This window comes from Xiphophorus hellerii, chromosome 8 (assembly GCF_003331165.1).
Source record: "Xiphophorus hellerii strain 12219 chromosome 8, Xiphophorus_hellerii-4.1, whole genome shotgun sequence".
NCBI classification, from domain to species: Eukaryota; Metazoa; Chordata; class Actinopteri; order Cyprinodontiformes; family Poeciliidae; genus Xiphophorus; species Xiphophorus hellerii.
In genome coordinates, this window is record NC_045679.1 from 19744032 (window position 1) to 19767735 (window position 23704).

Sequence of the window (23704 nt, forward strand, 5' to 3'; positions counted from 1 at the left end):
ATGCTGGCAGTGATGTGAGAATTAAAAAAAAAAGTCTTAAAAGTAACTTTTTGAGTAGCACTCCTCAAACAATCCTTGATGAAGGACGCAGAGCTTATTGTAAGACATACCACCCTTTATTAAATGCACAGTATCACAAGAAACATTTCCAGTAATTGTGGATAAGCTACTCACATGATGCACAAAGCATTGAATTGATTGATAGAACTGGCTGATTAAAGCAGGATCAAATCTGCCAGAAGCGCACCACACACACACGTCCCCCCCCCCCCCACACACACACACACACACACACACACGCCCACGCACCCCTTCACACATGCATTCAGTTTTATGTGCAAATATACACACAATCACCCCAACAAACATGAACACACGCTCACCGTATTCATTAGTAAAATTTGTCATCGTTGTCGTCTTTTTTTCTTCTTTTACCATATATTTACAAAAAAAAAATCATTGACACCACCCCTAAGATAGATTACATTCAAAAAAGATCCCCACCCTTCTAGATTACATTCAAAATAATATACTATTCATGATGCAAAGTCACAGTTATTCATCTGAAAGAGGATCAAATTAGGCTACAGTCAGTCAGAGGTGGTCCGAGTGTCGGGGGTCGGGCAGAAGGGGCTCTTCAGACCCCCACCTGCCTCCGTCGGCCACGTAGCGACTGGGACGCCTGCTGGAGAGGAGAAATCTGGGTGTATGTAGAGTCTGTGCTCCTCCTGCAGACAGGTGGCCTCCCAGATAGCCTCTGTATGAGCTCCCCATCACAGTGGAGAGGAAAAGAGGAAATCGTATTTTTTTCTTCTTCTTCTTTTTCAGAGAGAAAAATAAAACACATTGTTCAAACAACGTCCTCTGCAGATCAAGAGTCGCAAAAAGGGAGGAGGATTGTATTCTCACTGGTATTATGAACGAGCACGAGGAAATCGTACGACGGCGCACAAATAAAACCATTATTTACATTTAGTATGTATTGCCAGTGGCCCATAACACATAGTCTTCAATAGGTGTCACACAGTTTCTGACGTACCTGCTTGGGACAGATTATACTATTAAACGTAGCCTACTATTCATATAGACAGTTATCAGAGCTGTACAGGATGGACAGCAGTTTATATACAGCCCACACAGGACTATTGTACAGGACAGTGTATAAAAAAAACCCCAAAACATAAGTGAGACGGACAAAAAAAAAATTAAAAATGCTTATTTTTTCTCAGGTTTACACTTTCCTTCAGCTCAGCCAGGCTGAAGGTTACAGCTGCGGTCCAGACAAAAGGTGTTCAGTGGTAGACTAGAGGGTGGCTGCTTAGGTTGTGCATTTTGGGGCAGTGGCGGCGTGGGAGGGTTACAAAAATGCTACAAACTGCACCTGACAAACAAAACTTATTGTCTGACTCATTTAAATATATATATATATTTTTTTAAATAAATAAATAAAAACAAAACATGTAATGGTTAGTTTGATGACAAGTGTAGATGACAGCACCCTAGCGTTACATTAAGCGCAGTCAGCTGCTAATTTACTCTTTCCGCTGTGATTCGGCAGCATTTTATTTCACACCCCTTGGGCCTGCAGCAGACTTCAAGGAATAGATAGTAGTTAGTATTAGATAGTATTCTATGTGACAGACCAACACAAAGTAGGGCATAATTGTAAAGGTGGAAGAGATGTGATATTTTTAGATTTTTACAAATCTAAAAAGTGTGGCACAAATTTGCTCGAAAGCATCTAAATAAAATCTCATGCAACCAATTCTCTTCGGTGCTCAACTAACTTGTAAAAAGACCCGATTGTTGCGTAATTTACCCTCAGCACAAATCCAGCTGTTGTTAAACAGAATCGTGAAGGCCAACGAACACATTGGACAGGTCAGAGTTAAAGCTGTGAGCTAGTTAAAAGCAGCATATTTAATGAAAAAAAAAAAATCAGACTCCTAAGCTTTTAACATATGATCCAGCTATAAATCAGAAAAGATGCTCTGGAGGAGCATCAGCATCCACAACACAGGTGGAAGAATCTTTTGACAGGAAAACTATCATTCGTCAATATCTATTATAATTTTTTTAATTAAATTAGGCTTTGATCTAAGTCATTCCATAGTACCTCCGGCTTTATATTTACACTTATTTATTTATACGGATCTTCTTTCAGGATGAGCCATCAACTCGCTTTTGTCAGTTGGAAAAAAAAAAAAAAAAAAAAAGCAATCCCACAGCATGACACTGCCGTGAAGATGGTGTGCAGTTTCTGGGAAATAAATTGTTTCGCATGTAAAGTTTCAATAGTGAAGATGTGCATTGCATTTTTTTCGTCTTTTTTACTTTTATTTGAAATAAAAATTTTAAAACACACATTTGTTTCTCTTCCACTTCATAACTATGCAGTACCTTGCAGCGGTTTATCTAATAAAAATGTTGATAGCATGCATTAAAGTTTGTTGCAACAGTTCAAAATGTGAAAAGAAAAATCAAGGGGTAAGAAACATATTTGGATGCACTGGATATAAAACTAAAGATAAGAAAATCAAAACAAGTTGACGCAAAGCGAAGACTTTAAAACTGCTGAAAATGCCGAAAACCTCAAATGTCTTTCAGCAGCATCAAAGAAAACCCTCTCGGCCCATTGCCTCACTCCAATCCGTCCTGTAAGAGCCAATAAGGTTTGAAATCTGGCTCTGAAACATCATTCAGAGATGAGCCACAAAATAAAGATTTTGTCATTTTACTCAATGGCACTGCAGGTGAATGACAGACAAATGGAAAACAAAAACAACCAATGCTCCCGAGTTAACACTCTGTGCTTCAGATAGCCCTGCTCATTAAAACCAAGCCTGAACAACTGTTTCCCACCAGTGTATTTTATATATATATATATAGAGAGAGAGAGAGATTTTTTTTTTTAATTAGAGTAAAATATGAACAGATATTCACAAAATATGTCATTTTTAATTCAGGATGTAAAATATATTCCCTTTTATTTCACAATTTTGAAATGATCTTTTCTTGTTTTGTGTTTTTTACTTGTCTGTAAAATGTTTTTACATGTGCATGACTTAAATACCAGATTTAAATCAACTGGACTTAAAAAGCTTTATCTACATAGATCCAAATATTCTCAGTCAATGAGTGCTTCTTGCTTTTTGATCCCCCCCTCCCCCCTGCTTAGTAAGTATGAAAAACATTGTGGCGATGGATTCACATGATGCAGAATGACCTCTCTCCTCATTTTGGTTTTGTTTTGTTTCGTTTTTTTTAGACCATTATTTTAAGTAAAATCACATAATCCTTTCATTCTATGAAACAAGCCAAGGAGATTCTGCAAACTAATAAGAAAACAAAAGCAAAACCTAAACGTTAAGGCTTCTCTTTGTGGGATGAGGACACGGACAGTTTGCACTTTACAGTCACATTTACAACCAGATTCTGTACATAGACGTAGTCACGCTACCTTCACTTCCAACATCCTCTCTGGCTCCCAACATGCTCCCCAGCACCCAAAAACCAGTCCGCATACGAAGCACACATGCACACAAACTGCATACACAGGCGCTGGTGGATCAGCCCAATATATCCAGGTAGACGGGGGAGGCCTTGGCCAAGCTCTGGAGCATGCTGTGGATTTCCTTGATGTTGAGCCTCATGTAGGGCTCCCTCTGCCAGCAGCCCAGCATCAGGTCGTATACCTCCTTAGGACAGGTACGGGGCCGCTGCAAGACTCGGCCTTGCGTGATGCACTCAATCACCTGCAGGAGACAGTTGGATTTTATGCTGTGACAGATTTACACATTTATAAAATGGAGTAAAATAAAATAAAATAATTGATGTAATACATCCAAACAACCAGGAGTAGGGGTGAGCAATATGGACTTCAAGTTTTATAATGATATTTTGTGGTACTATGACAATAAAAACGATTTGTTGCTCTTTGTTTTCTTTTTTTTGGTGACAGCATAGCACAGCAATCATAGCCACACAAATACAAACACTACTTGTGGAAAAGACACCATGTGTAGTGTGGTTCTTTAGGACACCAGCCACATGAAGAAGTGTTGTTTGTATCACTACGCTTCACACATTCATCCTATTTTCTAATTTATTAGAATATATATTTATATTGAGTGGAGAAAATAATAAAACTAAAAGTTTACTTTGAGGGGCTTTAAATTTATTGGAATTTATTGTGACAACGATGAATTCAAATTCTTATTATGATAAGAAATTTGTCACAATAAATGAGAAACAACACGATAAATGCCCACCCCGAACCAGGATCACAACAGTTAATCTTGCAGGCACCAAAGTGATTTAACTACAATACTACACAGCTTGCAGTGATTTGCACACCTGTTCTGTAGCTCCTAAACTTTTTTCCATGTTGCCACACTGCCACTACAAACTTCAGTTTATATATTTTATGTAAGAAGATCAAGGTCGGTCACATTGGATGGAAAGTGCAAGCAAAAATCAAATCCTTCACAGCCTCTAACAGGTTTTCCTCCTGCTGAAGTAAAGCAGAACAGAGCTTGATGTTGCCTCCACCTTGTTCCATGGGGGGGGGGGTGATGTGTTCAAGGTGAAGTTTTCTGACCCACATGGCCTTTTCTTATGTTGGCCAAAAAGTTTAACTTTGATTTAATTTACTGGGTTTCTTACATGCTTGTAGTAAACTGCCAACAGGACTTCTTAAGGGTTTCTTCCAAAAAATGTGGATTTTGTTTTTGCGGGGGGGTTTTTGAGTGGGTGGACACCACACTTTTGTTCTTTTTAAATATTTCTGAAAACCATTTATCTTTTTCTTTCCATTTAACATTTGGACTATTTTATGCAAGCCTATCACACACAGTCCTGTGAAAATATTGTAAAGCTTGTGCTTGGCAAACAGTTAAAAAAGGGGAAAAAGTACTTTTTTGAGGGTTAGAGTGAGGATTTAGGGGGCTAGGAGGACTGTGCATTGCAAAGTCAACAGGAAAGACAGCAGTGTCCTTACAAGCAGCGTAGAGTGAGCTAAGGCTTAGTTCAGAACATTAATGCATTCAAAATCTAATGCCAGAGTTTTCTGTTTTAATGAGTTTCTATTTATTCTAAAGCTCTTCACAGCCCATAACTATGCAACTTATGTTCCTGCTGATGTGCACAAAAACCATCCTCCTGTTTTTGCAAGGTAGCATTTAGAGATACATTCTGATGGATCAGAAAGAAAAATCTACACAAAAAGAAGTAAATGCCTGAGGTCTGTGGGCTTACATTTTGCAGGTGCTGAGTTTCTTTCAGAGCTTACCTCGCCTAAAATGCATCTAAATCAAGGAAATTGACAACAATCGTGCTGGGAAATTTCACCTATAGCTCCATCTAACACTATATTACGTACAATACTCTGTGGAACAAATTGCAAATCGCATTACTAGAATAAAAAGCATGAACATTAATATCTTCAGTTTCTGATATTAGTCAACCTTCAACAACAGTAAATACTACAGTTCCCATGACGCCTTCACTAAAGTCTTACAATTAATTACAGCTTGAGAAGTTCAAACAGCTTTAAACCTCATGTGACTGACCTCATTGTTGGAGAGTTGGTACCAGGGCTGCTTGCCGTAGGTGAAGATCTCCCACAGCACCACACCTAGACTCCACACATCACTCTCTGTGGTGAACCTCCGATACATGATGCTCTCTGGGGGCATCCAGCGGATCGGCAGCATTGTGTGACCGCCCACCTGGGGAGATGCAGCAGCCTCCATTAGCGAGTCCCCTCAGGTCAGATAAAAGGGTTTCAGTTGCTGGTTACACCATCTCTACTTGCTTACTTATATGACAGGCAGGGACTGGAACATTACTGTAACCAATAAACAACACGCCAGCAAAAGGACTTTGAAAATGTATGCTATAATATTCACATTTGTAAAGAGAACTGAGAGTAACAGCGCTTGACATTGTGCTGGTGGATCCCTTACTCAACTCATTTTGAATAACATCAGAGGGAGGTGAAAGGCCCTAACTAGGATGACATTTTTTCCTTACATTTCTGACTCCAGCAGAGGGCGCTGTGGGATTCAACTTAAGATGCGAGACAAAACGGAGATGGAATTAAATAAATCTATTTGCTTCTTCTAAATGTCTTTTATTTGACTCTTTTCAGTCTTATGATTACGTCCATAAATAGATGCAGTTCTCTCATGTCCATACCTGGATAATTACACAGTTTGCTCTTTTGTGGTTTAATATGATGTTGTCAATTTTGAGTGAGAGAATAATTTAACACATCGCTGAAAGTAAATGAAAAGCCTCCCAGAGTTTTTTTGCACTGTTGATTCTTATTACCATAGAAACTTGAGATTTTTGTAGATTATGAAAGTTTCAAATAGATAAAATATGTTAAAATTGCTATTTCTACTGATACACACCTGACTGACCAAAGCTGGAGAAAGCAATCACTATTTGTAGATCATGTTTCTGTATTAAGCTATATTTATGAGAACCATTTGAAGATTGCAAGGATGCGCAATAGCAATAATGAGCAATGAAGGGTCACATAGGAAGATGAAGAGCAAACAGCTCTCGGTTACTCACCCTATAGTAGTCTGTGCTGTAAACATCTCTCGACATGCCAAAGTCTCCTATCTTGACCAGCAGGTTTTCCCCTACCAGGCAGTTTCTTGTTGCCAAGTCTCTGTGGACAAAATGTTGGGAGGCCAGGTAGACCATGCCAGCAGCAATCTGTTGGGCAATGTGCAGCATCTGAGACTGGGTGAGCTCCACCAAGATACTGTGCTGACCGTCTGCCATGAGAACTGCATCAGGACCGTGGGACCTGCACCCAAAAACCATTGCATCTTTTACAAACGACAGAAAAAGAAGTAGTTTTTTGTCATTTCTGAATTTTTGGGGTTTTTTTTCTACATTTCATCTGTCATGATTACTTATTGTCTCCAAAGTCTCAGTTTTGATTCTAATTTATGACAATTTGAAAAGAAACTTGCAACACCAGTAAAGCCAAAGCAAACCAAACAGGAGCGTTCCTGTTGCAACTCCTGACAACAGATAGAATAGCATTAGAAAATTTAAGCTACATGTCTGAGGTTGTGTACGCTGAGATTTTAGCACATTCAAAATCTTTTTGTAGTAGTAGTAAATTGAAGTTCAACAATTAAAAATATATACAGATGACAGACTGTGGCAGGTTGTGGCTTCTTCTTCTCTTCCTAAAAGAGAAGAAGTTTATGGTTAAGCAACTTTATAGTGATGATATGAAACCAGGCAGGCGACTGAATGCATCCATTAAACTGCCCACATAACCCACAACTGACAATGTATGAAATGGAAATTTGTGGTCGTTACAGATAGTCTTACCATAACTGTGGCCACACCACTCAGAGTCTGACCTTTCAGCCACAGTTCATTCTTTTGAAAACGTCCTTAGCAGACGGCTTTCTTTATGACTTTAGTTGAGTTCAAAATCAATTCATATGACGCCTGTTATGTTACTGAGACCTATTAATGTTTTTATGAGTCTCAAATGTTACGATCAGGAAACTATTTAGATGTCGGCACATTAACTTGATCTTATTATGCTAGTTGTAAGCTTTTGAACTGTTGCGTGCTTAATTCATTATTACTTTCGCCTTTGAACAGTGATTTATTGTGTTTTACACACGAGTTTCTTTCTTTTGACAAAAGAATATGTAAAACTTAAATGGTCTTCTTCTCCAGCCAAGATATTTAATTAACAGAGATGTGCTTTGGAACTAACATATAGTTAATATAATTGAGCAAAGCCTTTTTCCTTGCTACAGTTGAAGGAGGTGTTAATGCCCAATAGGCAAAATTAAACTACTTTTACAAAACGAGTCATTTCATTGGAAGACGATCTCACCTGAGGAACTTGTTCAGGTCTCCGTGCTTCATGTACTCAAAAACCATGATGAGCGGGTCGCTCTCCACACACACGCCGTAGAAGGTGACGATGTGCTCGTGTTGCAGGTTGGTGAGAAGCTCTGCCTCTCTGTAGAAGTCTGCGCGAGCGCTTTCAGTGGCCTCCTTCAGAGTCTGACAGACAGAAAGAGGCAGGATCAACAGGAGCGAACATCCAATGGAAACTGTTCCCCAGTGTTTTTGAAGAAGGAGCTTCCTGATCAGTACCTTGACGGCCACATGGATCTTCTCATGGTCTGGCACCAGGTTATAGCACTCGGCTAGAAAGACTTTCCCGAAGGCTCCTTCTCCCAGCTCCCGCTTCAGCACAATATTATGCCTCTTGATGTGCTGCACAACTTTAATACAGAACAAGTCAAATCACTCACAAGATCTTTTTTAGTAGGAATTTTGAGAAAAATATTTCAACTTTATAGTATACTGGAATTTGATCAATTGGAGATATGCTTTTGCTGCTTTTCATACATATGTGTGTTCATTATGCACCATTAAAAAAAATAAAAAATTCCAAATGTAAAAATAAGTTCCATTAATAAAATTCTTATAGACTTTTCAACAAGTGTTGGCCCTTCAAAGCTGCTTTGCTGGGGTTGCTAGACAAGCTAACTCTCGACATCCATCATGTCCTTTGTTTTAGAAACTCCAGATTCTTACAGTTTACACTTTTAATTTATGACAGTGTTTTTAACTATAAAATACATTCTAATGAAGGGAATAGTCCCAAGTCTTCCAAGGTCTATTTTACAACTAACATATCCATTCTCATTCAATTGACCAATCTTTAGACACCTGCATTTTAGGGAAAGTTCATTACATTTAGTAGGTTTAGACAATAAAAAAAGTAAGCAGCACAAATAAAAAATGTAACTGTAATGATTGTTTTTCAATTAAAATAATTATATAATGTTTGATATTTTATATTAAAAATGATTTGTGTAAATATTGATGAACTTTGGTATTTTCTTTGGTATTTTTCCTCAAGATTATCATACAATTATACTATATATGGACCACTCAGTCTAGTCTGTGCCAAGTGTTAATTATTAGTAATTTGATATGACATTGATATATGTGTGTTTTTTTCCTTCTCTTCTTATTTTTGACATTGTTATTATGAATGTAGAAATTAGTACTAATATTATTATTGTCAGTACTATTTTATACTATTGAGCACTGTTTTTCATTGCCGACTGGTTCCTAACAAACTAAGTTAAAAATGAAGGTTGGTATTTACAAAATGTTTCATATTTTTTGCCCAGCAAAGAGCTAAGACACTTCAAATCTGTAGATTTCCAATAAAACAAAAAGTTTGTGTTTCTGAATATCTTGTCTGAGCTTTCCAGTTAGCTCCTGAAGAAGGAAGTCACTGCCGAGGCACAGTAGGAATCTGCTGATAAATATGGCGCCTATAGCAATGATCCCTGCATGGATTTATCAGAATAAAAGCCCAGGTTACCCGGCGTTCATCAAGAGCGGCGGTAACTCACACGTGTCAGCTTTCAGCATGCTGCCGGAGTTGCGGAAGTACTGCGGGTTCTCAATGACAGGAATCTTTGTCATCCCAATGATCACTGCATCTGGACCCATCTCTGAGGACGACGGGGTGTTGTTGCCATTGGAGACGTGATGAAGAGGACTGGCAGAGTCATCGTCGTTGCTGATTACCGAGGAGGAGCCTAGGGACCCACGGAGAGGAGAAAAAGAAGGAGGTGGATGTGGTGGAGGTCAGGAAACAGGAGAAGGAGAGATGGGCAGACAAGAAGGTGAAGTGTAGGAGGTTGGTCATTAGGAAGAAGGAGTAAGAGAAGATGGAAAGAGGAGAAGAGTGGTTAACAGGGTGGATGGATGTTGAAGGGTACATAGGTTTGATGGTATACCTAGTATCAGGTTTCTGAAAATTGTGGGAGAAATGCTGGACTAATAGAGGAAGTCAATAATATGTGATTTTATATAGGAAATAGCCATATCAGTATTTATATATGTTATAGACTTCTTTATAACTAGCAATGGTAGTAGGCATTTTGAAAATAAAATCTGTAGACAACGCTTACCCTAAAAAGTAAAATAGAACATTTGGTCACATTACAAGCACATATCTTCTTCCATTGCCTAATTTGTAAAGGTATCACACCTTATTAATTATATCACTTTTGTGGTATGATTCTCTGTACAATCCTGTATAAACTCAATTAGCTGCTGGGCTGAACTTTAGGAAGGGCTTACAGTGGCCAGCCCCAAGTCTTTAGGAGGGTCCTAAAGATTTTGTTGCTTTTTTTTAAATCAATGCATGCTTTACAAACATTATACTCTATGCAAAACTCACTGCAATCAACATATTTTAATGTCATTTTGTTTTTGTTAATATAAACAATACTTAAGTATTTAAAGTTATCATACATATTTTTTGGAACAACATGAAGCCATCTGATGCACCAGTTCTTACCAGCTGATGAGTTGCCCTACATATCAATGTACTGTAATTTGCAGGAGTGAAATAAATATTTTGTGGTTAGGGGTCTAAAACAGGCTCCAGCCCAGGAGGTCACACCTTTCTAAATCTGGCTCTTTTTAGCTGCAGCTGTTTTGCAAAAAAATCGACAAGTTTCAAAATATGCAAAACAAGGAGAGACATACCCCAAAAGATTTGCAGCTTTAGCTTCTGCAAATGTTTGTTCTAGAAACGGTTCCATCACATTCAGATTTTTATCTGTACATTTAAATTAATATTTTTTCTTCCAGTTCACAGCTATGATCTATATTGTGTTGGTATTTCACATAAAAGCCCCAATAAAAAAATTATATGAATATTCTGATCTGACAACAGTTTAGGAAGGTTTTGTTTCTTTTATCTTCTCTGGAGAATTATGGGTATAAGCTTAAGTCTCCTTATTTATGGAACAAAAAAATATATATTTATTTTACCTTTAATACCAAAGTTTGAGTTTCTTCCATATTTCAAAATGATGACCATGAGGACGCAGCCAGTCAGGGCAACACCGGCAATTCCCACAACAACATATACCTGGAAATAAATAAAGGAGAGAATGTGATCCCAGTAAGAAGTCAAAACTAAACTGCAGAAATCAAAATAAGGTGCTGATCATAATTAGTGAGATCTCTGGTAATCATGTTTTTTTTGTTTTTTTTATCTATTGTAGCAGTCTAATTTTACACTGGAAAAAAAGAAGAAAAATAGAACATCTGATTTGAGCATATGTAATCAATGTCTAACAAAATAGAAACAATGGACTTTAGCAAAGTCACTTGTGGTACAAATATTAGTACAGATAAGTTTTAAGGTTTGTATAACTCCCCCTATTTGGCAAAATAATAGTTTATAGGTCTTGACTAGAGATAGGAGACTACAAAGACATGGATTACAGACCAGTTCCACAATCTTTATGGTAGTCCATAGACCTGAGTACGAGATTATATATTTTTCTTTTTACCTTAACACACAATTTAGGTCTTGGCATTGAGATTAGGTGGCAGCTTTCTAAAGCCACCACCTTTCTGTGCAATTTCTGTGCTTCATTAGCAATTTCTGTGCTAATAAAGCAATATGTACTGGATCATTATTTAGCTGAAGGCCCACGTAAGACACATAATTCAGTTTACTGGATAATATGTTGGTTTAAAATGTCCTTTTTGATGTTTTTGAAGCTATGCACTGCATCACTATTTCCAGGACCTCAGGTCCCGAAGCATCACTGATCCCTATTCACTTGAAATTATTTGCACTTCTATATCAGCAAATTTGTAAGACATAAGAAATATAATGTACGTCATTGAAACCACAATCAAATAAACTGCAAATATTTATTTAAGTCAAAAGGTTTGTAAAAAGCTATACATGGCTAGTAATATTTAGGATCACTTACTGCAACACTGTCGTCCAGAGGCGGTGGATCTGGATAAGTATATATGTGATCTGTCAAATCAGAGTTATTCATATTTGGAAATATTTTGCAATTCTGACTTATCTGTGCAATATTTTATTGAGTGAAACTACATATAAAGTCTGGAAAAATTAAAGAACTTACCATCTGAGCAGAAGATGCAGATGCAGGGGAAAATGGGAGAAAAAAAAAGATGAAAATCAGTAGATATTTTTAACTGCATAAGAGTACAGAGAAAAATTAAATGCAGCTTTCTTGTGCTTTTTTTCTTTTTCGGCAGACTTAAGTGTTTAAGATCCTCAAAGTAATCCTCTTATATCGTACAAAGATATGGAAAGATGTCCATGCACTAAAGTGGCAAAGAAGCCCCAGACCATGACACTATCACCATCATGTTTGACTGTGTCAAAAATGTCAATCACCTTAAATGCTGTAAAGTTGGCCTGATACAATGGGACTTATGTCTTTAAAAAAAACTACATTTTTATCCCCAGAATAGTTTTCCAAAAGTCTTAGGATTGTTGGTGGACTCATATGAGGTGGGCCTTTGTGTTGGTGATCAGCGGTCTCCCATAAATAGTTTGTTTTTATTTTTGTTTGTTTTTTCACTGTTGAATCAAAATTGCTGATCTAAAACTGACATTCTATTGTAAGACACTGGCCTAATAGAAAATACAGAACAGAAAGATGACAATAATATCTATCTTATTATTTAAATGTAATTGTAATTAATCACCTTCCGGAAAAAATACTTTTCGCCAAAAGTAATATTTTTTGCCAAATTCACCTTTTAGCAAAAGAGAGGTGGCAGTTTTACTTATTTATTTATTTTTGCCAAAAATGACTTAGGCTATTATTTTAGGAAGGTTTCAAAATCAAGAAATGAGTGAGGGGGCTAATACTTTTTCCGGGCAATCGAGTCATAAAACGTAAGTATTACTTACCATAATCTGGGTTTTCTGTAAATAAAAGAAATAAAAACAAAGAAATTTGTTATAATAATAACATGTCAGCTTTGTTACATATAAAACCCCACTCAGTTACAAAACTTAATCACAATTAACATAGCCATACAATAAAAGATGTACAACTGAAACAGTTGCACTTCTGCAATTTGAATGTAGTTGAATCTATCACGCTTAAAACCATGCTCTAAAAATATCCTTATTTGGAAACAGGAAGCAAACTGACCTGTAATGTTTGGCGGATAAAGGAACTGGGCGGTGACTGTCTTTTCATCCCGACCATACTCGTTCCTTGCCACAAGCTTGTATTCGCCGTTGTGGATGTGAGTGGGATTGGCGAGCTGCAGGCAGCCGTGGTCCTCGTTCTCAGTGGACTCGTGGATCATGGTGCGGATGAAGTCTTGCTCCTGGAGAAGAACTTTATTATGATACCACAACAGCTTGGGTTTGGGGTTCCCCGTCACAGTGAATGGGATGCACCACTGGTGGGCCTGTTCTGGAGCCAACAGCTGCTCGATTCTAGGGGGAACTAAGATGGAGGCAATAGGAGAAGAAGAGCGGTCACGGGGACAACAGGAGATAAACAGTAAGAGCAAAGGTGAAGTAAAAACCTTAATTGTGGAGAGGAGAGGTGCAGGTTGGAAAAATAACTGTGAGGGGAGAATAAACCTAATGAAAAAGTATGCATTCCAATTCTGAAGACAGAAAAACATGGAAGATGGCCATGTATAAATGGATGTTAAACAAGTGAAGGCACGTGGTGAGGCATGAGCAGCTTTACCGGAAGAAGAGTTATGGACAGGAAACATGGAAAGTCAATAAGATTTTCCAGGAGACACTAATGACAACAAACCGAGAAGCCTTCGGCTTCCACATAAAAAAACACGGTTTAGGAGAAAGTATTTAAATGCTCATCACACAGAGGAAATTAGATCAAATTAAATGTAAATAAAATAGGATTTCTAGAGATGTAAGCCATATTTGAAGTCCTTACAGAGAATATTGAGCTGAAGCGTGGCTTCAATCTGACCGACTATGTTCTCGGCGCTGCATACGATCACCCTGCCGTTATCATCAGGAGACAGGCCTGACAAGATGAGGGTGCTTTTTGTTTCCAAAGGATCAATCTGAAAAAACAAGATTATTAGATCAATTACAGATTCTGTGTACGGACCTATGAGACTGGTGAGATATAAAACAACTTATATCATTCATAGTATGTGTAACGGTGGTATGTAATTTAATTGCAATATAAAAGTAACTGAATCGTTACAGCTCCTGGATAATGTAAATAAATTACAGTTATTTACAATTTACATCTAACTTTTTCCTGAAAAAAAATTAACAAATTAGTGTCTTTTTCCCTTCACTTAAAAATGCTCCTTATTGACTGAAGCTATGCTTATTTGTGGTTCAACTGGATTCAGTTTTCATGTAGCCTGGTTTTATTGCTGTGCTGTAACACCATCTTCTGCGGGGAAGTAATATTTGTCTGACGTGTATCGCTACGCTTCTGCTCTACAATGATAAAATATTCATCTGTCTGCTTTCACGTACATCCCAATCCCAAATCATAGTTAATGTCATGTTAAGCCACTCTTTTCAGTGAACAGCTACAATTCAAGTGAGAATGTGTTCTTCTAGTTGTAGAAGTATGGGAACCATAATTCAACAAGACCATCTGTGAGGTTAGACACTGATGTTGGACTGATGTTCCAGGTTTACAGTCTCCACTCCAATTCTTCTCAAAGGCGTTGATTTGGGCAGAGGTCAGGATTTGTGGAGACCAGTTATTTACCGTATTTTTTGGACTAAAAGCCGCTACTTTTTCCTCACGTTTTGAACCATGCGGCTTATAGCACGGTGCGTCTTTTCTGTGGATTTTTTTTCAACCACCAGGGGGTTCTTTTGCAGGAAGTGAATCATTAGAAGTCAAAATTGGAAATCAAAGAAGAAAGTGCTGATTTTCATTTAGAACAAGCACATGCTAGCAGCAGGCACGACAGAGAAATGTTTTCAAACTCATTATCCCTCATCAAGGAAACAACACGAAGAAGTTCATATGATGCAGCTTTTAAGTTGAGGGCTATCGATCTGGCAGTACAGATCGATAGCCTCTGCACGTAAGCTCGGCGTGAACAAATCCATGGTTCGGTATTTTAGACGGGGGCTGCAACCTTAATAGCAGATGTATTCAGCCCTCTGCTGCGTCCTTGTGGAAAACCTAGAGCAGCGGAGATACCAGCAGCTTATAGCCCAGTGCGGCTTATATTTGTACGTTTCCAGTTTTTAAAAAAAAAAAAACTTTGTGGATGCGGCTTATAGTGAGGTGCTCTCTATAGTCCGGAAAATACGGTAGTTGTCCTTGCAACTCCTAAACACAAACTCGTCCACTGGATTGCCAGACCAAGAGCAATGATTAGTCACTACAGAGATCATGTCCCTACAGCAAGAGTTCTGATTAAAATTAAAAAGAGATATCACAATTCTCCTACTTCAGCTTCTCTTCAATGGCTCCCTGTTAAATTCAGAATATAATTTAAGATTCTCCTTCTTGTTTATAAAACCTTAAATAATCAAACTCTGTCATGCATCAGAGATTTGATTGTTCCATGTGTTCCTACAAGAGCACTTTTCCGTGAGATTGCAATTTTACTGCTGATTCCTAGAACTTCAAGAAGTAGAATGTGTGGTAGATCTTTTAGTTATCAGGCGCCACTCCTGTGGAACCAGCATCCAGTTTTAGTCCGTGAGGCAGACATCCTGTCTAGTTTTAAAACGAGGTTGAAAACTTTCCTTTTTCATAAAACTGACAGTTAGACTACACTGGGCAAAAAAAAAGAAGAAAAAATATTACTCTAAATTATGGTAAAATACTGGCAGCTGTGGTTGCCAGAATTTTGCCGGAAAATTCTGGCCACCATAGAATTTTACCATATAAATATGGATCTTACCGTATTTACATTGTAAAGTTCTGGCAACCACAGCTGCCAATGTTTTATTGTAAATTAGATACTCTTTTTTTAGAGTATCTAAAAAGAGATAGATACTTTTTTTATCCTTTTTTTATCCTATCCTTAGATTAGGATATCCTCAGCTATTTTTGTAGTTATGCTGCTGTAGGCTTAGGCTACTAAAGGACAAGCTGATGACTTTTCTTTACTTTCTTCTTCTTCTACTACTCTGCAATTTGCATTATTTGCTGTTATTTCAATAGATAACTTTTTGCTTTCTCTCAAAAACTTGAAAAACAAATTTTCTTCAAGTACTCCAGCTGCTTCTCCCAGACCATTTGATCTTATATTTGAGTGTGTGGTCAGTTGTGTTGTATGATAGACTAAAATTATTTGGGCTTAGCATATTCCAACATTTAAAAGAGACTTGAGGTAAACCATCTCACCTCATAGTGGGTTGAGAGCATATCGAGGGTCCACAGGATGTCAGGAACAGGGGAGCCTGAGGCACTGCACACAACTTTGACATCACGCCCTTCCCTTACAGTCACATTTTTGGGGCTCAACTCTACTTTGGGAACCACTGCAAGTAACATACAAAAAGTGACAATATACATGAATATTGTCTCTAGTTTTAAACAGCTCCTTTATGTCTTCAAAAAGCAAACATAATCAGCCTAAGAAAACCAGCAACGCTTTACATTACCACAGTCTGGAGGAGTGAGTGTGGCAAAGTCCCTTGTCTCTCCCCTTTCATCAGTACATGTCAGCTCTGGACCGTCTATGTCTTCTTGGAGTCTTAGTTTGATCCACAAGTTTTCACAAACACAATCCAGAGGGTTTCCAGATAGAAGAAGCCTTAAAATGAAGCAAACAAACAAACGCAAGAAAGATTTTAGGGAGAAGAAAGGGGATGTTGGACTACTGACAGTTTGACGCACGCATGTCAACTTACGGAAATGTACTGTTGAAGTTCTGAAATGTTCTCCATGACAGCATGGAGAGGTTGTTATCTCTGAGATTTCTACAAAAAAAAATAGCAACAAAGACTGTAAAAAGTCAGCAGGGGGAACAGGTGCGATAAAATAACTTTACTATAAGACGGTGCTTACACATATTGAAGTCTTGTGTTGTTATAAAATGCATCCTTGGATATATATGTTAATCTTGTCCTTGTCACCGTTCTGTTGGAAGTTACAGTGTGCATTTATTTAGTTTAAATTAGTTTAATATCTAACCAAGCACAAACAGGTGGGATACTTACAGATTTCTGAGGTTTATGTAGTGCCTCAAACTGCTGTCACTTATGTTAATCAATCTGTTTTGATTGGCAATGTGTCTGTGGAAACAAATGAAACCAGATGTTAGACTTGTTACAATGCACATGTTTATGTAAAATGATCACATTATACTTGCTACGTCAAGTATTGAGGCAGATAAAGTTGATTTATGTTTTATTTTAGAGAATGGCAAGATTTTGCCCTCAAAATGTGGATATTTTGTCTCAAGCATACTGTTTTCTTTTTCTTATAACATGTAAGATTAGGTTTTGTTTTTTTTTTTACATGTAATTCAAGAACTCTGATCTCAGGGCTGCACAGTGGAGCAGCTGGTAAGACCTTCTGGAGGTTGTGGGTTCAAATTCAGGTCTAGGGTCTTTCTAAATATAGCTTGCAATCCCCCCTTTCTTTCCCCACCACACATGCATCTGTCCACTCTGGGTACTCCAGCTTTTTCCTACAGTTCAAGAAACATGGATGTTAATTGATTTCTCTAAAATTGTCCTTAGGTATATGAGTGCTTGTGTGAATGGTTGTTTATCCTGCATGTCTGTTGCCCTATGACAGACTGCCAACCTGTCCAGGGAGTACCATCTATAACTGCTGGAGATAAGCACCAACTCCCCCAATACCCTGTAAGGATGAGCAGCTATTGATGGATGGAACTTGGTTTTGCAGCATAGCAATTCAGAAATCCATGGCATTTTCTTAACATCACTCCTGACATCCTTTATTGAAGTTTTGAAGAAAGAAATTACTATAAATGATCATCTTCTGGATTTGCAGCTGACAACCATCTATTTTTCTACACCTGTTTAACTTGTGGAGTCTTTGTTGGGACTGGTGCCTTTATGTTCAGCGTTCATTGGGTGAGAAGTACAGATTTTCAGTACATCACATAGGAACAGAGACATGGCGACACAGGAGAAATATTCCTGCATGCAAACACTTTCATACCTAAGTGAAATTTAGAGACAAATTAGCCTACCCACAAAAAAAAAAATCTGCACATGTACGGGAGAACATGCAAACTCCATCCAGAAAGATCCCAGGTCAGGATTACAGCCCACCTTCTTCCTGCAAGGCAACAGTGCTCCCAACTGCACCACCATGCAGGTCAGGAAGTTGTTTAAAAATGAAATTATCCTTAAATAAATAAACCAGAGGCATGCGATTTGAGGGGAAAAAAATGAAAACAGAAACAAGTAGGGTAGGCTTTGCTATTTTGAAATCTAACCAATTTCCCATAGGGGTATTTGTTGCTTAAATATTTGTGTTTAAATTACAGTGGTTTGTTTTGAACTATGTCCAAATAACATACCCTATTAATTTTTTTTTTGTTTGTTTGTCTTTTTAATACAAATGATTATGCTGTTGGGAACTTGGAAGGGATGTTGAATAGTTTTTACCAAATATTGTGACCCAATTTGTAAGAGTAGAAAAGTCACCAAAGGGAAGCAGAAAAAACTGAAAATGTTGACCTGATTTGACTTTGATTAACGTCTTTCATAGTATAAAAAATGAGAAATGATGGGATGGTAAAACAATTCAGCATAATAATGTTTATATCAGTTTCAGTTTAGTTCACGCTAGAGAGCGAGAGTCTTCACTCTAGGTGACATTACCCTTCCACCTACTAAGGAGTTAGCACGAGGTAGCGCTAGTTTTCTTCCACATTAACACTTTGATCAAAGAAGCGACTGTAAAGTCAATACAGATGGGCAATTATTTTGTGTTATATAATAGGTTTTAAATTTGACAACCAAATTTATCTACATGTCAACAAAATTCATGAAACGATATTCACAGGTAGTGTGAGGCTGTAGTCTTCAACAAACTTTCAATAGACATGTTAGTAGTAGTAATTCTTTCTGCAGCTGCAATTTTTTTCTCCTGTGACTTTGTTGGTGTTTTCACTTCTTGCTTTGCCATTCCCTTAAGATTGACTTTTTATTTACAATTGCAAGCTGAAATTTCAATCATTTCTATTGAAACCAGTCAGTAAACACACTCATATCGTAAACATATCATTTGCTTTCTTAATATTTTTTCTGTTATTACTATGATGGACAAAGACAGGGATTTTGGGGGAGAAACTTTGGCTCAACAAAACTGTGTTTGATATACCTGGAGATGCCTATAATTGTTCAAAAACGACCAAATAAGTACCAAGTAATAATCCAACAATCAATTAATTTGACCTATAAACCCATGTTTTTAACTAAAAAACTTTATGATTTTAGTTTCACATTTCACTGCATTCAGTGTTAACAGAACAAGATAATTACACCAGGATGTCAACCTGTAAAATATGATACCCATGTTCATTTCTATACTAGACATGGTGTTGGTATCATTTCAAAGTACCATTCCTCTCTCATATAAGTTCATTTGAGAGAACACTATTTTGGAAATGTTGCTAACATTCCAACCTTTAGTGCAAAGATAAACTAAAAGTACAAATCTGTTAGTCAACTTTTAGAAGCATGTTGAGTATGAATTTTATGCACAAACTGTTTGTCAGAAAGCCTTATTACACATTACGAGATTTATGACTTTATTTTATTTTAATCTGACAATTGTCAGCGCAGATGTTTTCTAAAACGATACAAATTAGTTTCACCCCAAATGTCATTTGTGTAGAGAAAGTTTTTCTTTTAAATTTGTTCTTAGCCTTACCATTAGATACTGTTTACCAGAACTCATTTGACAGAAAACTTCACCCAGTATTTTGGTTGAAACCACAACTCAATCTTGTTAAGTCAACCGAGGTCTGGATTGGTCCACATTTGACCCATGACAAGGTTGGCACCATTACCCTAATTGGTCGAGCTGGCTCAAGGAGAAGTAATTTAGCTTCCATCCTCAGGAAAAATGTATTTGTTTATTCAAACTAAAAACACTGCAGGTAGAAGACTAACTGCTCATGATCTTAGAGATTAGATATTGGTTGTCTACAGCGAGAGTCAGAAGAAGAGGGCCTCCAAGTCAAATTCTGCCTACAGCCCTGTACAAGTTTTGGCCGGCCCTGAACATTGTCCGTTTCTCAGCCACAGTATAGGGATGAGATTTCGTTTGTAAGTTAATAAACAGTATCCATTGCAATGCAGCCTAAATAATAAAGTAGCTTAAACCATTAACTAATGCAATATACAGTATGTTACGTTTAAAATTTGATTTGCCTGCTTTTGCAAGTGTAGAAACTTTGCAAATCGTTGGCTGCTTCAACCGTTTTTTCCGCCCCCGGATGTATTCATAAATGAAGAAGTCATTTCCCCACAAAAGGCGCCAGTTGAATAATATCCATGATGGCTCCAGCGCGTCTGCCTCAGAAAAACTAAACCCAGTCTCCACTACTCTGTGCAGTTGTAGGCTGTGTGGACTTCTGCAGCGTTGTAACAGGCACACTCACAGGCCTCCACACTGACGCAGATAAGGGCGCACAACTCTCGGCAGCCTATTGCCAGCTGTACACAACTGATATGATCTCATGTGTAATCTGTCAACAGTGTGGGCATTTCGAAATATTGAGGATATCTCCCCCACGCCCACTCTACCCCCCCCCCCAAAAAAAAATATGTTTTTTTTTTCTTTTCTAAAAAAGAGGCAGAGTGAAGACCCTGGAGGCTCCGCTGCTGGGCCTGAGCGTTCAATCCAGTGCTCTTTAACTCTGGAGGAAAACACACTAATCCAAAATAAGCATGACGCGCACTCGCACCGCATTTACGCACACGTACACGCACGCGTATCTCCTGCACTCCACACACTAATATGAACGCGCATACAAATATATATATATATATATATATATATATATATATATACATATATATATATATATATATATATATATCGTTTTTCATACATCTTTATTATGATACCCGCCAGGGTTTTAATGGTATATGCACTTGTCATTATTAATACTATACACCCTTGATGTTTGGTGTCACTGCCACCTATACTGTGGGTTTGAGCTACCTGCTTCGTAAGTTAATAAGATCGTTTATATGCACACACTTACATCTCGGTGATGTTTTCCATGTCATCTAACGTAAGGACAGGGAAATCCTCGATCCCCGGTTCGGGGTCGTTACAAACAATCCGTGAGATGCTGCAAGTGCAAGATTCGGGGCAATAGGCATCGCCGGATCTCCACAGCTCCATCAAAAGCACAAACAATCCAAAACGAGCCATGCCATATTTCCCCGCGCTGGAGTCCATCGCGGGGCCAGTGAATATATCCCACGAATCCCCCACGACAGAACGGAATCTGGTCAAGCTGAATTATTAGCGTTTCTTCACTTGCCGCCTTTTATCTTGGCCAAGTTAATCCTTCCGATTCTACAGAACTAGAGGTAGGGGAGGAAAAAAAAGAGAAAAGAAACAAAAAACAAGACTGTGCTGTCGGTTGGGAATGCGCAGAGTCCACGTTTTTAATATCAAGATGCCATGGACTGGCCTTCTCCGTCTCCGCAGAGCTGGTATCACGCTACTGCATATCGATGCCGTGAAGAAAGGTGTCAAGTGCTCCGTCCTGCTGCTGCTATTGCTGCTGCTGCTGCCGCCGCCGCCGCCACCGCCGCTGTTGCTGTCTCACTCCTCCTTTTGCGGCCACTGACTGCCTTGTAAAACAAATATGAGCTGCTCCAGATGTTCAGAGATCAATAGGCAGGAGCCCCCGTGTGCGTATGTGCGCTGATGGGGAGGAAAGCTGCACAGCGGAGTAAAGGGATGCGTGGTGATGCTGCGTGTGTAGGGGAGGAAAGCTACCTGCATCCGTCTATCGATCATCACCGAGGACGGGCGCAGCTCCGAGCCATCTCATATGGGGGGTGGGGAGGGTGTGGGGAGGTGGTTGCGATGGTGATTTTATGTCTGAGTTAGATGCCGGCGAAAGAATCTTATTAGAGAAGCCTAATTTGAATAATGATAATACTAATATTTTTTTATTTTTTTTAAAATTGCGTTCAGAAACGCAAACTGTAGCAGCTTTATTATACAGGCTGCTAGGAACACTAAGTGGCCAGCTTTGGGTCAAAGGGCCACCCGTCAACAACGACACAGATACAAACTCTAGTGTTGTGGTTACTCTGAAGCAATGCGATAGATGAAAGCTGAGCCTTTTCCATAACAACGCTGTTGTACGGCTGTCCAGTAGGCCCGGTGTGACGTGCGGGTGACGCACAAGTCGGGGTGCATCTATGAAAAATAATTACCTATACTATGTCTCCAAACTTCAAATAGGCCTCACACCAATCACTGAACAGAGCACAGATGGATGTCTGCTATTTTGTTCCTCTGCTGCACTAAACACCAGCTTTAGTGCAGCTTCTTGCTTTTTGCACGTCTTGTTAGAAATAAAAAAAGCCAAAAAATAAAAAATGGTGGTTTAAGATCTCAGAAACTTGACCTGCTAAGTACATTAAGAGGAGCACAGCTGCATCTCAGTGAATCAGAATTAAATTGAAATGTTCCGTTATTCCAATAATCTAATTTAAAGCGTGAAACACACTTGCTTTTCTAGATACATAGGAGGAGCAACACATTTAGGCACTAAGAGGTGTTGCTTCTGTCATGAAGTGCGGGTGGTGTTGGTGGTGAGGCAGAGGCAGCGGACCCAGGTTAGATGAATTATGATGATTTAATAATAAATAAGTCCAGTAACACGGCAGCTCGCACAGAGACACACCGACGACGAACAGACTAGACATTGACAGGGACCCGACGAGGAACAAGGAACACAGGTGGAGTTAAATACACAGGAGGGTAATCACAGAGACGAGACACACCTGGGAACAATCAAGGGGAGGACAGGACAACGAAGAGACTTAAGGACACAAAAAACTCTAACTAAACACAGAAAAACACAGATCCTGACAGCTTCAGTTCAAATTGAGCATCAAAATGAGGAGAAAAAAAGACTTAAGCAACTTTGAAGGTGTTATGTTTGTTGGTGCTTGACGTGCTGGTCTGAGTATTTTAGAACTTGTTGACCAGCAATTTCTTAGGTTAACAGGAAATGTTTGACACTCGTTGCCGAGATATGTGGAACACCATTTCATGCACAGCACGTCAAACCCTGCAGCACTTTAACGAAAGCTGCAGAAGGCCACACCAGGTGCCACTCCTGTCCGCTAAGGACAGAATTACCAAATTTGGACAAAAAAAAATTTGCATAAACATCTCTTGGTCCAATGAGTCTTAATTTCAGCAGCAGTATTCAGAATTTGGTATAAACAACATAGATTAAGACATAAGGTATGGATTTATCATATCTGGCAGTAGAGGTTCAATAGTGTGAGGGATTTCCTTGAAACACTTTGGTGCCTTTCTCCAATTTGAAGATCGCTTAAACACCACAGTCTCACAAAATATTGTTATGTCAATAGCTTTATGACCAGTCCTCTGCTGACTATACTTCCAGAAGCATAACGCACTGTGCCACACAGCATAAATAATAAGTATGGCACTGAGTTCACTTTATTTATCTATTTTTTATATAGATCTCAATCTAGCAGGGAACATTGGGGATGTGGTTTAATGGTAGAATTACTTCCTGAATGTTTAGCTGACAAACTTGTTTCAACTGCATAATGCTATCATATCAAAGTGAGCCAAAATCTCTTGAGTATTTTTTCCAGGCACATTGTTGAATCTATGCC

General features: G+C 38.5%; 1 protein-coding gene across 2 annotated transcripts; it reads right to left on the reverse strand.

Annotated features, from left to right (window-relative positions):
- Positions 1–94: 94 nt before the first annotated feature.
- ntrk2b (neurotrophic tyrosine kinase, receptor, type 2b) lies at positions 95–21884 on the reverse strand. 2 transcript variants are annotated; one of them, XM_032569617.1, is made up of 18 exons: positions 21064–21884; positions 17027–17101; positions 16875–16946; positions 16718–16786; positions 16469–16620; positions 16209–16345; positions 13803–13935; positions 13035–13337; positions 12788–12802; positions 11988–11990; positions 11826–11854; positions 10867–10966; positions 9432–9620; positions 8152–8282; positions 7886–8058; positions 6583–6823; positions 5571–5729; positions 95–3755 (listed from the first exon to the last, which is right to left on the reverse strand). In XM_032569617.1, exons 1-18 carry the CDS (start codon positions 21261–21263, stop codon positions 3570–3572), a joined length of 2367 nt encoding a protein of 788 aa, XP_032425508.1. In that variant the 5' UTR covers positions 21264–21884; the 3' UTR covers positions 95–3569. The 2 variants fall into 2 exon arrangements, with proteins under 2 accessions (XP_032425508.1, XP_032425507.1); XM_032569616.1 differs by having other exon boundaries at positions 11826–11875; positions 21064–21883.
- Between the last annotated feature and the right edge of the window lie 1820 nt (positions 21885–23704).